Here is a 15,051-nt window from a genome sequence, read left to right on the forward strand (position 1 = left end):
GAGCTGCTACCGATTCTATTATATCGATATATCGGCTAGACTAATGAAACAGATGATATTTGCCAATCTTTTTAAACGATCACATTAGAGCTGCTACCGAGTTTATCATATCGATATATCGGCCAGACTGATTAAACAGCTGGTATTTGGCCATTTTGAGATTATCTCATCTAGGCTGCTACAAATTAGAACATTCCGATATATCAACCAGACTAATTAACAGCCAAAATTTGCCCATTTTTTGTAATTAACACATTAGAGCTGCTACCGATTCTATCATATCGATATATTGGCCAGACTGATTAAACAGACAATATTTGCCCATTTTTTTAATTAACGCATCAGGGCTGCTACCGTTTCTATCATATCAATATATCGTCCAGACTGATTAAACAGTGGATATTTAGCCATTTTTAGATTATCACAGCTGGGCTGCTACCAATTGTATCATACCGATATATCGGCTAGACTAATCAAACAGCCGATATTTTCTCATTTTTTTAATTAATGCATCAGGGCTGCTACTAATTCTATCATATCGATATAATGGACAGACTATTTAAACAGCAGATATTTGGCAATTTTTTAAAAGATTAATGCTTTAGGGCTGCTACAGATTCGATCATATCGATATGTTGGCCAGATTAATTAAACAGCTGATATTTGGCCATTTTTTTAAATCATTGCTTCAGGGCTGCTACTGATTCTATCATACCAATATATCAGCCAGACTGATTAAACAGCAGATATTTGGCCATTTTGAGATTACTGCATCAGGGCTGCTACCAATTATAACATTCCAATATATCGGCCAGACTAATTGAACAGCTGATATTTGGCCATTTTATTAAATCATCGCTTCAGGGCTGCTACTGATTCTATCATACCAATATATCAGCCAGACTAATTAAACAGCTGATATTTTCCCCCCAAAAAAATAATTAGCACATCAGGGCTGCTACCGATTCTATCATACCAATATATCAGCTAGACTAATTAAACAGATGATATTTGCCAATTTTTCTAAATGATCACATTAAAGCTGCTACCGATTTTATCATATTGATATATCGGCTAGACTAATTAAACAGCTGATATTTTCATATATAATGAGTGATTTTGCTTACATCTTAATTGCCATTGTATTATTTGTATATCGACCTGCTCCTTATAATATCAGCATTGGCCATTGGTAAATCCCTATCAGTAGACTACTATTGTTAACTAGATGTTGCACAAGATGGTGCAGATGCTTTAAACTATTCTTGCACAATTATAGGTTCAACGGTACTCAGATGCGCTATAATTTATGAGTTAGATGAGCTTGTGGAAATTGCCTCTTTGATTATGGCAATAGGAATATAGTTAAAGGGATAATTCACCCAAAAAACTGAAAATCAGTTCTCTCATTGTGATGTTGTTCCAGACTTCTGTGGAACACAAAAGGAGATATTTTGAAGAATGTCCACACTGCTCTTGCCTATGCAATGCAAGCATTAAGTGATCAATGTCTGTCAAACTCCAAAAAGTAAAAACAAAAAACAAAAATAATGTTATAATAGCTTTGTGGGAGGAACAGACCAAAATGTAAGTTGTTATTCATTGAAAATGTACCTCTCTGTCACAGTTCTCAAATTGTTTGCTGATATTCAAAAAATGGCATGCAAAGACTTATTGTGGCAGGTTTAAATTGAATGATACCAAACGCCATTGGTTCTAACCTGTCTTGTAGCCAAACAGATTTGAGAGCTGCATTGGAGGGGAACATTTTTAGATTAAAGTGAGTAATAACTTGAATGTCGATCTGTTGCTCACACAAAGCTCCTATGGTGCTTGCATTTTTTTGCTTGCATTGTATGTAAAGGAAAATTGTTCTGAATTTATCCTTTAATGTTCCATGGAAGAAAGACAGTTATTTATGTTTGAAGTTTCATGAGGCAAGTAAATTAAGACAGAATGTTTATTTTGGGGTGAACTATTCCTTCAGTAGCCAGAGCTCTCACATACTACAGATGTCACAAGCTGAGTTAAGACATTTGTGTTATTATTAGGTGACAGAACAGACAATAAAATAAGAGGTTTGGGGAAAAAAACATATACTGTATACTCGGTGCCAGTTTGTATCGTCCTAATTTCACACAATAGAAATGGAAAAATGCAGAAACATTCAAAATCAGTTGGGCACTCAACGCAACAGAGAAATAAATGTTTTCTTCTGTGAAATGTTTTCCACATAAGCAGGCCCACATGGCATCTCCAGCCACTGAGCTCCAAAACAAGCTCTGAAGATTCCTGCTCTGCAGAGTAAATGTAACACATTTTACCATGTTTAAACCCATTCTGCAGAATTCCACAGATTTTCCCCCAAAATCACATCAAATGTTGCAAAAAAAAAAAAGTCTGTTGATTCCATATGGGTCTGATCATTAGCAATGTCTCTTTATAATGCTCAACTATTGCTTAGTTAGGGAATGACTGCACACATTTCAGATTTTTTTATTTATTATAAAAGACAACACAGTATATATCATCCGCCGTTAAATAGACAACAGTATCTTTAAAAATATTAGTTCAGTTGTACAACAGGTATATACAGTATATGCAGTGATTTCTTTTAAATTTAGAATTAAACACATACAGTGTCACAAATAAATATTTGGACACATTTACCCCTGAAATGCATACCTCTGGTCTTTAGTGACCTGGACCTCATTCCACCCCTTTACCTCATCCATGTTTTCCTCAACATTTCTCTTACGAATAGTGTAACAATAACATAAAAAAAAAAAAAAAAAGCCAAATTGCAAAAACTATATTTTTTATAACTGCTTGATTACCAAAATTGTATAGGGTCATTAGTGACCCAAGACCCAAGAATTGTAATATTATCAAAAAATATATATGAGTTTCCAGAAATCATTGTTTTGTGATTATTTTAATCTATATAAGTTTACTATCAAAGGATATCTACAGTATTTCTTTGTTTATTACAAGACAAATGAGTGCTATATTCATACAAATGATTACTATATCATGTTGATATTCTGTGCAACAATGGGGAATTATCAGTATCCCATTTGTGTGTTTACAAACATTCAGTATTATACATGCTATTTGTTCCTCAAGGTGGCGCTGTTGTTTCAGTAATTGACTTGATTTTCATTTGACATTGCTATTTGATGAAGTGTAGGGTACAATGGGGCTAAATTCCCCCCAAAGTAAAAGGCACTTTTGATTTGATTTTCTCCCAAGACATTAAACTGCAACAAAAACCTCCAAAGTACTTTTTTAAACAATTGTTTGTCACTATGCACTGCAAAATATTCCTGATTCATGAGATCACTGCATGAAATGTCTCATTTTGATTTTGAGGTAATTTGATCTGATATTTAATCAGTTTTAACATTTTGCCTAAGTTGACAAAATTTGCCCTACAATAAGTGTCCCTATATTTACACAATATCACTTTATTCCCCCACGGGGGCCTATTATCCCAAGTGTCTCAACATCTTTAAAAAAATAATAATAATAATTTTTAATCAAAACAACCTTCTTCCTAATTTCTTTTCACACAAATTATGTTGCTCCATCAATATTCAATAAAAAATGTTGTGACCAAAAAAAAAAACAAACAAAAAAAAAAATAATTTTAATTAAGGTGTGCCTTTAGCCACATTTTGTTACATCATCTCCATGAAAAAGAAAACATCAAAATATAACAGAATATATTCTATTTAGTTTTTTTCTAATTGTCTTGAAAATGTTTTTAAAAATTTCACTAACTGGGCATTTTGTAGATCACTAAAGACCCAAGCTATGTAATAATGCTTGGCAAAACACCCATGCATTTAAGGGTTAAATGTAATATTACAGAAAAGAGATACACTGTTCAAAATGAACACTTTCTGGTAAGATATTAATGGAACGTGTTCATAGTTAATGTGATGAACTACACGTGTGGTTACTCTACTAGGGCACCAGTGTGTACTTGAGGCGAAATGACTTTGAACATCCATTAAATATCACCTTTGGACCATTTGGTTAAAAGTCATTTCAAAAATGGCTTAGAAAAATTAAGTTAGTTCTGCCGGTCTAGCATCATTTGTTTGCACACTTGTTTGCTACTTGGATTGATATTTTGTTATCTAATGCATTGAAATTCTTTTTGGTGCCACTGTACAAATGAGTTGTACAGTGCATTTTGCCAAATTACCCTAATCTGACATCTTTCCCAACCTTTTTAAAAAAACTTTCTCAATTACATTTGAAATTCGCAATGCAAAAATGTATGATGCAATTACATTTACATAAAGTATTTCCAGTTGCAAAAAAATGTAATCATTTTAAACATTCTTTTGTCTAGAAAAACAACCAATGCCACTTTTAAAGCAGGATTACATACATTTATTTTAGAGAGTATAGATATTCAGTGCACACAATATAGAATGGATCAATCATTACTGGCGTCTAGGGGGAGGCCCTTGGCCCCTGCTGGCCCCTGGTTGGCCAGGTAGAGGACCATGTCCCCTTGGGCCTGGCGCACGAGTCACAGGCCCCCGGCCATTAGGATTGGCTGATGCGAGTGACACATCTTTCTGCAGACGCACACCGTCTCCAGCTGTGCCTGGTTTCACTTTTGGAGATCTCCCACCCTGGTCAGGTTTTTTGTCTAAGGTGAAAATAGACAGATACCAGTAGCTTTTAGGTAAACTGTACAAATGCACAAACTAAAGAGAAAAATCAACATAACTGACCCTTCTTTAAGCTCCGGAACCTTGGTATTAGTATTCAGTAAGTAGTAAGCTAGTAATACATTTCAAACATAGCCCTTGTCTGATAATATGAAGGGCAACAGTTGCTAAGCTAGGATTGGTCAGAAGGAAATGGTACCCAGAAATTAAAATTCTTACATAATTTACTCATCCTCATTTCGTTGCAAACCTGTGGGACTATCTTTCTTACGCAGAACACAAAAAGAGAAATTTTAATGAATATCCCAGTCCATCTTTTCAATACAATGGCGGTGGATAGTGACTCTCTTTAAAGCTCACAAAAGTATCCCAAAAGTATCATAAAAGTAGTAAATGTGACTCTTGCATCATATTCCAAGTCTCCTGAAGCTATATGATATGTTTTTACTCGATTTTTTATTTATTTATTTTTTACTCATTTTTCAGTGAAATTTTTACGTTAGTTATGTGTTCATATGAGAGAAGAACTTGTGCTGTAACACTAAAAATGCCACTGTGAATGGAGCCGGCCCTGGGGTGAGTAAATTTTGACGCATTTTCATTTTTGGGTTAACTACTCCTTTAAGATAGGCACCTGTGCTATTCTCCTGAGAGGAGAATTGAGAGCGATTGGGAAGTAGATCCTCCAGGTCCTTCATCACCTGGTTAGTGCTGTCTTTGTTATTTCGTCTGTTCTTCTCCTCATCTCTTGCCTAAAAATGCATTTGCATTAGAAAATAATAATGACTAAGTAATTAAAGGAATATTCTGAGTTCAATACAAGTTAAGCTCAATCAACAGCATTTGTGGCATAATATTGATTACCACAAAAAAATATGTTTGACTCGTCCCTCCTTTAAAAAAAACTGAAGTTACTGTCAGAGCCGTAGCCTAGCGGGCTGCGCTCATAACATGTGGTGCTGATGCATTGTGGGTGACCTGAGTTTGAGTCCTGGCTTGTGAGGTCCTTTCCCACTCTTCTCCCCTGTCATTTCCTTTCCTCTCCTCTCCACTAACACTAAAAAGCCTACAAAAGGCCAAAAAAACAAATCAACATTACAGTGAGTCACTTCCAATGGAAGTGAATGGGTCCAATTTTTGGAGGGTTTAAAGGCAGAAATGTGAAGCTTATAATTTTATAAAAGCACTTACATTTATTCTTCTGTTAAAACTCATGTATTATTTGAGCTGTAAAGTTTACAATCATTTTAGGGTTTGTTGACATTGTCGTGCAACGCAGTTGTAATATTGGCCATAACTTTACACAGAAAAGGTTAGTAAGTAAAATCATGATAACATGCATATTGTTTTTTTTTTTTTTTTCTCCCAATTTGGAATGGCCAAATCCCAATGTGCTTTTAAGTCCTCGTGGTCACGTAGTGATTCACCTCAGTTTGGGTGGTGGAGGACGAATCCCAGTTGCCTCCGCGTCTGAGACTGTCAACCCGCGCATCTTATCACGTGGCTTGTTGAGCGCGTTGCCATGGAGACATAGCGCGTGTGGAGGCTTCACGCCATCCACCACGGCAACCACGCTCAACTCACCACGCGCCCCACCGAGAACGAACCACATTTTAGCGACCCCGAGGAGTTTACCCCATGTGACTCTACCCTCCCGTATTTTAATGTTTGTGAACTGGCCACATTCATTTCCATTTTAACTGCCTCACTGTAACCCAGATTTTGTATTTTTTTTTAAAGAAAAGGAGAGGCGAGTCAAAATTAATTTTTGTGTTAATCAACATTATGCCACAAATGCTGTTGATTGAGCTTAACTTGTATTGAACCCGGATTATCCTTTAAATAAATATCTCCCATAATAAATCTTGGCATGCATTGCTGTGCATCTTGTGCAACATAGAGACCACTAACCATCTGCATCTTCTTTTTTAGCTCCATGTTGGAGTTCTTGTAGGCCTCTGACACTGCATTCAGGTAGTATATGGCCAGGCTGTAAGAAACCCATGCTAAAAATTCATTATCAAATGGATTTTACTGGTTACAAATCAGCTGACGTCCTTTTTATGTGATAATGAAGTTTACAATAATTCACTCACACCATGAGCAGCACTGCAGCTATAATAAGCCCGGGGTTTGCTACGTAGCCAAGGAGCGTCCCCATGAATGCTGGTAAATCCAAATCAATGGTTTCCATGACAACATCAATCATTTTTTCCTTGCCACTGTGGTAACAAGGAACAAATAAATTAGTTTGTTCACATTTAACTGTGTGTAAGCAGAACCGTTGACGGTGGAACAACTGGGAATTTTTCTTTCTTTTGCTTTTGGGGTGAAATATGACCTTTATGTTGCTATGTGTCACCTCAAGATTCTGTGTAAAGATGCAATACCACATAAAAGCTGAATATGCCAGCTCTGACACACCTCATCCAATAGTAGCAGAGGTGGCCAAATTATAAAGCATCTTGTCCTTGTGAATTTAAGGAACAGTTCACCCCAAAATGAAAATTCTCTCATTATTCACTCTCTCTCATGCTATCTAAGATGTGTATGACTTTCTTACTTCAGCAGAACACAAACCAAGATTTTTAGAAGAATATTTCAGCTCTGTAGGTCCTTACAATGCAAGTGAAAGGTGGCCAAAAGCTCCAAAAAGCACAAAAAAGCAGCATGCAAGTAATGCATATGACTCCAGTGGTAAAATACATGTCTTCAGAAGTGATCTGATAGATATGGGAGAGAAACAGTCCTTTTTAGTCTAAATATAGAAACATCTGAAAGTGAAAGTGAAAGTGGAGATTTAGAGTAAACAATTATTTAAATAATGTTCTGTTTCTCACCCACACTTATCATATCACTTCTGAATACATGGATTTTACTACTGGAGTCGTATGGATTACTTTTATCTTTCCTTTATGTGATTTTTGTAGCTACAAAAGTCTGGACACCATTCACTTGCATTTTACCTACAGAGCTAAAATATTCTTCTAAAAAAATTGTTTGTGTTCTGCTGAAGAAAGAAAGTCATTCACATCTGGCATGGCATGAGGATGAATAAATGATAAGAGAATTTTCATTTTTGGGTGAACTATTCCTTTAAATGTGTTTGCTTGAGCTCATCACCTGAAGGGTCCACAGTCAAAGGAAGGAGGTAAAGACATGATGGTGTAAACCACAGGCAGGAGACTCAGGAAGAGGATGAGCAGTAACAGGCCCATGTAGAAGTTATTGGATTTGGAAGCTTTAAAGACTCTCTCGTGAGGGACATTACAGGCCATTACAGCCCAGCACTGGTAGTACATGGAGGACAGAAGACGCAGAACATTGATGCCCACCAGACCAGGAGCGTAGAACGCCCCCATCCTGACAAACAAAGATAAATAGCAGGATATCTACTGAGGTACAGTACAGTATGGTGGCTAATTCTACATTTTGGTATACAGGGATCCAATGTCGAGTTAATGGTAATTAAGATGCCTTTTGTAAGGAGTTACATCTCAAATAAAAAAGGGAAGTCACCTCAAGATAAAAAGCTTTAAAAGTCTTTACTACAGATCCTACCAGATCATTCCTTGGTTGAAAACCAAACCGAGTACATTGCCGCTTATGTCAAATTCACCATAGGAAGGCTGGGAATGAAAGAAGTTGTTAGTTATGAAAACCTGAAATGGCTCTGATTGGCTACATACCAGCTGAAGTTAGAAGTTTACATACCTGTACACTTAGGTTGAAGACTTCGTGCATGACACAAGTTATTTTTCCTACAATTGTTTACAGACAGATTGTTTCACTTTTAATTGACAATATCACAATTCCAGTGGGTCAGAAGTTTACATATACTGAGTTAACTGTGCATTTAAGCAGCTTGGAAAATTCCAGAAAATGATGTCAAGCCTTTAGACAATTAGCCAATTAGCTTCTGATAGGAGGTGTACTGAACTGGAGGTGTACCTGTGGATGTATTTTAAGGCCTACCTTCAAACTCAGTGCCTTTTGCTTGACATCATAGGAACATCAAAAGAAATCAGCCAAGACCTTAGAAAAACATTTGTGGACCTCCACAAGTCTGGTTCATCCTTGGGAGCAATTTCAAAATGCCTGAAAGTACCACGTTCATCTGTACAAACAAAAGTATGCAAGTATAAACACCATGGACCACGCAGCCATCATACCGCTCAGGGAGGAAACACATTCTGTCTCCTAGAGATGAACGTAGTTTGGTGCGAAAAGTGCAAATCAATCCCAGAACAACAGCAAAGGACCTTGTGAAGATGTTAGAGGAAACAGGTAGACAAGTATCTATATCCACAGTAAAACGAGTCCTTTATCGACATAATCTGAAAGGCTGCTCAGCAAGGAAGAAGCCAATGCTCCTAAACCACCATAAAAAAGCCAGACTACAGTTTGCATGTGCACATGGGGACAAAGATCTTACATTTTGGAGAAATGTCCTGTGGTCTGATGAAACAAAAATGTAACTTTTTGGCCATAATGACCATTGTTATTTTTGGAGGAAAAAGGGTGAGGCTTGCAAGCTGAAGAACACCATCCCAAACGTGAAGCATGGGGGTGGCAGCATCATGTTGTGGGGGTGCTTTGCTGCAGGAGGGACTGGTGCACTTCACAAATAGATGGCATCATGAGGAAGGAAAATTATGTGGATATTGAAGCAACATCTCAAGAAATCAGCCATGAATTTAAAGCTCGTCGCAAATAAGTCTTACAAATGGACAATGACTCCAAGCATACCTCCAAAGTTGTGTCAAAATGGCTTAAGGACAACAAAGTCAAGGTATTGGAGTGGCCATCACAAAGCCTTGCCCTCAATCTGATAGAAAATGTGTGGGCAGAACTGAAAAAGCGTGTGTGAGCAAGGAGACCTCCAAACCTGATTCAGTTACTCCAGTTCTGTCTGGTGGAATGGACCAAAATTCCAGCAACTTATTGTGAGAAGCTTGTGGAAGGCTACCCAAACATTTGACCCAAGTTAAACAATTTAAAGGCAATGCTACCAAATACTAACAAGGTGTATGTAAACTTCTGACCCACTGGGAATGTGATGAAATAAATAAAAGCTGAAATAAATCATTCTCTCTACTATTATTCTGACATTTCACATTCTTAAAATAAAGTAGTGATCCTAACTGACCTAAGACAGGGAAGGTTTTCTACGATTAAATGTCAGGAATTGTGAAAAACTGAGTTTAAATGTATTTGGCTAAGGTGTATGTAAACTTCTGACTTCAACTGTATACTGTTACTGATTGTGATGAGACTGTTTATTGGACTCACCCAGCCAGCCTCCAGGTCCCAGCACCAGCAGTAATTCAGGAAACGCACAATCAGCGCTCTCAGGAAGTCACCGATCAGGATGGTCAGATACGTCACCTGTATATCTGATATGGTCAGCTTCACAAACTCCTGTTAGAGAAATGGTAATTAGAGGTAAATGGTTTGCTTACATCAGCAAATATGAATCAAATGTTAGCTGCAGCAAAGGTGAAGATTATCAGTGAATAACTACTTAAATTTCTGTCTATTCATCGGTCTATCGAATGACTTCAGAACACTTTGAATATAATGTACAAGTCATATGGATTAACTTTGTGGTGCTTTTATAATGCTTTCTGTGACATTTTTGATGTCCCATCAGAGCTTTTGTTAATTTCTGACCCTGCATCAAAGAGTAAGGACAGAATTTATTTTTTTTTTGGGGGGGGGGGGGGGGTGAACTATTCCTTTAAACTTCTGTTTGCTTTACAGATTAGAATAGTTTGGGAAGAGTATGTGACACTTTACTAGTCCCACTGTGGTCTCCCAGCACGGGCCTCTGATGACATCAGAAGGGTCCATAGGAGGTGGAGTGCCTGTGTAATTTGGATTATTGGCGGTGAAGTTGGCATAATATTCCTTTATGAACCAAATGCTGGCATTCTTTATGGAATCCTCTTCTTCAAGCTTAATTAGAGACAAAGGTTTTTATTCATTATACTGTATATTTTATAATTTAATAATAATTAAATTCTTAATTATGTTAAAAAGCAATGATTTACTGTCATCATAAGGGTTCTTACTTTAGCATTGACCTCATCGAACAAAGCCAGCAGGAATGTGTAGAGGTTTCCAAGGAAGAGAGCAAATATACGTCCCAGCTGCCACTTGAGAGCGATACGAGGATGGTATTCCTCCAGCTCAGCGATGGTCTCAAAGAGCATCGGACCCACAAGACCCAACAGAGACATGATGATCTCAAGCTGCGGTACAGGGTATTTACATCATTAGCTGGGCTTTTACACATATTGGAATATTTCTACAGACAATGTCTTTAAATGCAAAGATATTGTACATGCACAGTTATTATGCATACTGTTTAAAAATGCAATTTACACAAACATTTTTTCAGAGTCAGTCATTTAGATTATTTTTTCTGGGGCTTAAAGTAAACAATGTCTAGGTGGTGTAACTGTCCGGTGATTGTAAAACAAGGGGGGGGAAAGTCTCATTAAAAGGCAAAAATTGTTAGAACAAGTAAAGTAGTTTGGAATAATCTTGACTTATTATTTCTAACAACTACAGACCAATCTCAAATCTTCCTTTCATAGGCAAGATCATTGAAAAGGTTGTTTTCAGTCAGCTCAACAAATTCTTAAACTTGAATGGCTTGGACAATTTTCAGTCTGGTCTCTGACCTCATCACAGCAAAGAGACAGCGGTAATAAAGAAACTAAATTATATTCGTCTAAATACTGATTCAGGCAAAATAATAGTGTTGGTATTACTAGATCTCACTGCTGCTTTTAACACTGTTGACCACAACATACTCCTAGACAGACTGGAAAAATGGGTAGGGCACTCTGGGACGGTCCTCAGCTGGTTAAGGTTGTATCTAGAAGGGAGGTGTTACTATGTGAACATAGGCAACTATAAATTTAAGTGGACATCCAAGATGTGTGGAATCCCACAAGGTTTATTTCTGGCACCACTCTTTTTTAACCTGTATATGCTTTCACTAGGCCAAATTATGAAAAAGAACTAAATTGAGTACCATAACTATGCAGACGATAACCACATCGACATAGCCCTCTCGCCAAATGACTACAGCCCCAATTATTTTGACAGACTCTCTTTGCCAGTGTATTGATGAAATTACCAGTTGGATGTGCCGAAACCTCCTACAGTTAAATAATGACAAGACAGAGGTCATTGTATTGGGCAACAAAGGTGAAATTCCCTTTGACTCCAGGGGTCTAAAAAATCAAGTCAGGAATCTTGGTGTCATTTTGGAGTCAGACCTTAGTTTCAGTAGTCATATCAAAGCAATAACTAAATCAGCCTATCATCTCAAAAATATAGCAAAAATGTAATGTGTCGTATCCAGTCAATAGAAACTTGTTCATGCATTCATCACCTATAGTGTCGACTACTGCAATGGACTCCTCGCCGGCCTTCCTAAAAAGACCATTAGACAGCTGCAGCTCATTCAAAATGCTTCTCACCAGAATCAAAACATCTGAGCATATTACTCCAGTAGGGGTGTAAAAAAAATATTGTATCGCATTGTATCGTACGATACAATGCTCACTAAACAATACCATATGTATCGTACGATACATAAACAAACACATTATAGTGTAATTTAAACCAATCAGTGCAATATTGAGAGCTGTGGAACAGTCTCCTCCCGCAAGAGGCGGCACTGAGCGCTCACAGGGAAACAGAGCAACACACTTCCAGTACATACTGTCGGTGAGAAGATCAATGGCAAACACCAAGTAGATTGTACTGTAGCGGTACAGCTTGTCGAATTTGCCAAACAATGGTGTCATGTCCTGGTGCTACAGTACATCAAACATGTAGTTTTATTTATGCCGACATCACTGCGCAAATAGGTGGAATTGTGAGGCAGAAAAAGCAGCAGTAAGTTTAACAGCCACCTCTTCCAGCCGACACTGAGCGTGACATGCACAGCAAGATGCTCATAAGTTATGAGTCATAACTATCAAAAAACAGCTTATTCAAAAAACCAACAACGTAAGAAACCCGTGATTACATGAGACTTGTAATTATCTGCTTTTGACATCAAAATGTAAACAGTTTTGAGAACAACACTTGTGCACTTGTTATAAGCCGTTAATAATGGTGGTAAAGTTTACATGCAAAGTGAAACAGGGGGAAGAGGGCAAAAAAAAAAAAATTACATGTGCTGATCGATTTTTGCTTAAGCCGCTAAATAATATTGGATTATGTACATATATCGTAAAACCAGATGTCAGTTTCCTCTTGAGTTTTTTTTTCTTCCTAGCTACAGTCACTTTAGCTTGTTCACAGGGGGCTTTCAAACAACAAGGCATGATTTTCTATAAAGCTGCTTTGAAATTATGTGTATTGTGAAAAGTGGAACATTTGTGGGTGCTCGTATTGTATCGTGAAATTTGTGTATCGTTACATGCCTATACTCCATTCCTAATGTCTTTACACTGGTGTCCAGTTACATTTAGCATTTATTTTAAAGTACTATTACTAGTTTATAAATCACTCAATGGCCTAGGACCTAAATCATTTGCAGATATGCTTGTTGAATATAAACCTAACAGACCTCTCAGATCATTAGGATCAAGTCAGTTAGAAATACTGCCATCTGGTGTTCAAAAAATTAAGCGCAACAAGTAAGCCGTTGTGGCCAAGTAGGCATAGTTGCAGGCCAGAGATCTCCAAAAGGGGGTTGCGCCTACTCCAAAAGGAGGCACCACTTCCACACATGGTTAGGGTTTGGGAAAGGGTTAGGTTAGGGGCTCCGTATGTCTTTGCTGGAGGTTTGGAGCTCCTGCCCCTTTTTGGAGCTCTGCTTGCAGCTTTATCCTTCTTGCTGTGGCTAATGTATTATTAAAACTATTATGTTGTTTTCGTCTTTTGTTAACTAAAGTAAGTGTATATAAATAAATAAGGAATAACCTAGTGAATGCTTAAAGGCTTCAGATATGACTTAAGAAGTCACTGTGTTCTGTTAAGAAATAAAAACAATGTCTGCTAGTAAATTAATAACTGATTATTAACACTTAAGCTGTGATCTTGAGAAAATTAAATTGTGATCACAAGAAAACAAGACAGAAAAAAGTGATAAACTATCCTTTTCCCTTTTTTTATTTATTTATTTAATCTTTTGTTATTAACAATTTTTATTGATTCCATTCATAAAAGAAATACACATAACATAAAATACGGAATCAAATTATATACATTAAGCCCCTCCCCCCGAACATTCCTATTTTCCCAGCCTTCTATAAATTACCTCGAATGCCGCCACCCTGCCCATCTCTCCTGAAATGAGGGTGCTCCAGCCGAATTCCATCCCCTGAGAATGATCCGTCTGCCGATCATAACTCCAGCTAGGACCCAACTTTTTAAATGTCTATTCCATATATTAATGACCACCCTATCACCTAAGATAAAGAGTCTGGGGCAAAATGAAAACTGAGTGTCCAAAACATATCACATAAAGCTCTGAACCCTCAACCAAAATTCTTGGATCTTAACACACAACCAAAAAACATGGGTTGTGTCCCCGTCTTCTGATTGGCATCGCCAGCAGGTGGGTGTGTCTTTAAGACCAAGCCTATACAATCTAGAGAGTGTCCAGTAGAATCAATGTAAAATCTTAAATTGCATCAGACGCACCCTTGCATCTCTAGATGTAGACTTGACATTTTTTAGAATCCTAGTCCACACACCCTCCTCCAATTCCAAGTTTAAATCTTTCTCCCATAATCTCTTGAGAGAAGTTGAATCTCCGTCCCCCAGACTCTGAATTAACAGGGAGTAATACACTGATGCCTCATGACATTTTCCAAAAGCAGTAATCACCACTCGCAGAGTATCTGCCATTTTAGGAGGGTGTGTGCTACTCCCAAAAATAGAGCAGAGCAGGTGGCGCAGCTGTAAATACCAAAAGAACTGAGATCTGGGAATCCTAAAATGTTGAACCATATTGGATCTCAACACTCCACTCTTATATAGGTCACCAAACGTATTAAAAGCCCTCACAATCCACTCTGACCAGCAGAAAGGGGACTTATTAATACATAATTTGTATTATGTACATACATCCATATGCTCGAGGCAACATTTAAATAAATGTCTGAATTAAACACTCTGGACACTTCTGCGAGATAACGGGGTGTAACTTAACTTCTCCGGTTTGTTTAATAGAAAGGCTTAGCAATGGCAAAATAGGGGCAATAACTCCCTGTTCAATACAAAACCAGGGAGGGGCACTCTCTCTCAGGTGGAAGTGAACAATAAGCCAAATATCTGAGACTGAATGCATAATAATAAAACAAAATCTTGGGTAGGTCTAGCCCAC

The 15,051-nt window shown here is 37.5% G+C and overlaps 1 protein-coding gene across 1 annotated transcript in view; it reads right to left on the bottom strand.

The window, feature by feature from the left end:
- Window positions 1-4,457: 4,457 nt before the first annotated feature.
- Window positions 4,458-15,051, bottom strand: part of tmc2a (transmembrane channel-like 2a) — a 29,485-nt gene continuing 18,891 nt past the window's right edge. Inside the window, exons 12-20 of the mRNA XM_051677150.1 lie at window positions 10,766-10,945; window positions 10,491-10,649; window positions 9,984-10,112; window positions 8,253-8,320; window positions 7,815-8,054; window positions 6,788-6,913; window positions 6,603-6,681; window positions 5,326-5,443; window positions 4,458-4,669 (exon numbers count right to left, since the gene is read on the bottom strand). Of these exons, the coding sequence (XP_051533110.1) occupies window positions 4,458-4,669; window positions 5,326-5,443; window positions 6,603-6,681; window positions 6,788-6,913; window positions 7,815-8,054; window positions 8,253-8,320; window positions 9,984-10,112; window positions 10,491-10,649; window positions 10,766-10,945 (1,311 nt within the window). The remainder of the gene's footprint in view (window positions 4,670-5,325; window positions 5,444-6,602; window positions 6,682-6,787; window positions 6,914-7,814; window positions 8,055-8,252; window positions 8,321-9,983; window positions 10,113-10,490; window positions 10,650-10,765; window positions 10,946-15,051) is intronic.

Source organism: Myxocyprinus asiaticus, chromosome 3, assembly GCF_019703515.2.
Source record: "Myxocyprinus asiaticus isolate MX2 ecotype Aquarium Trade chromosome 3, UBuf_Myxa_2, whole genome shotgun sequence".
NCBI classification, from domain to species: Eukaryota; Metazoa; Chordata; class Actinopteri; order Cypriniformes; family Catostomidae; genus Myxocyprinus; species Myxocyprinus asiaticus.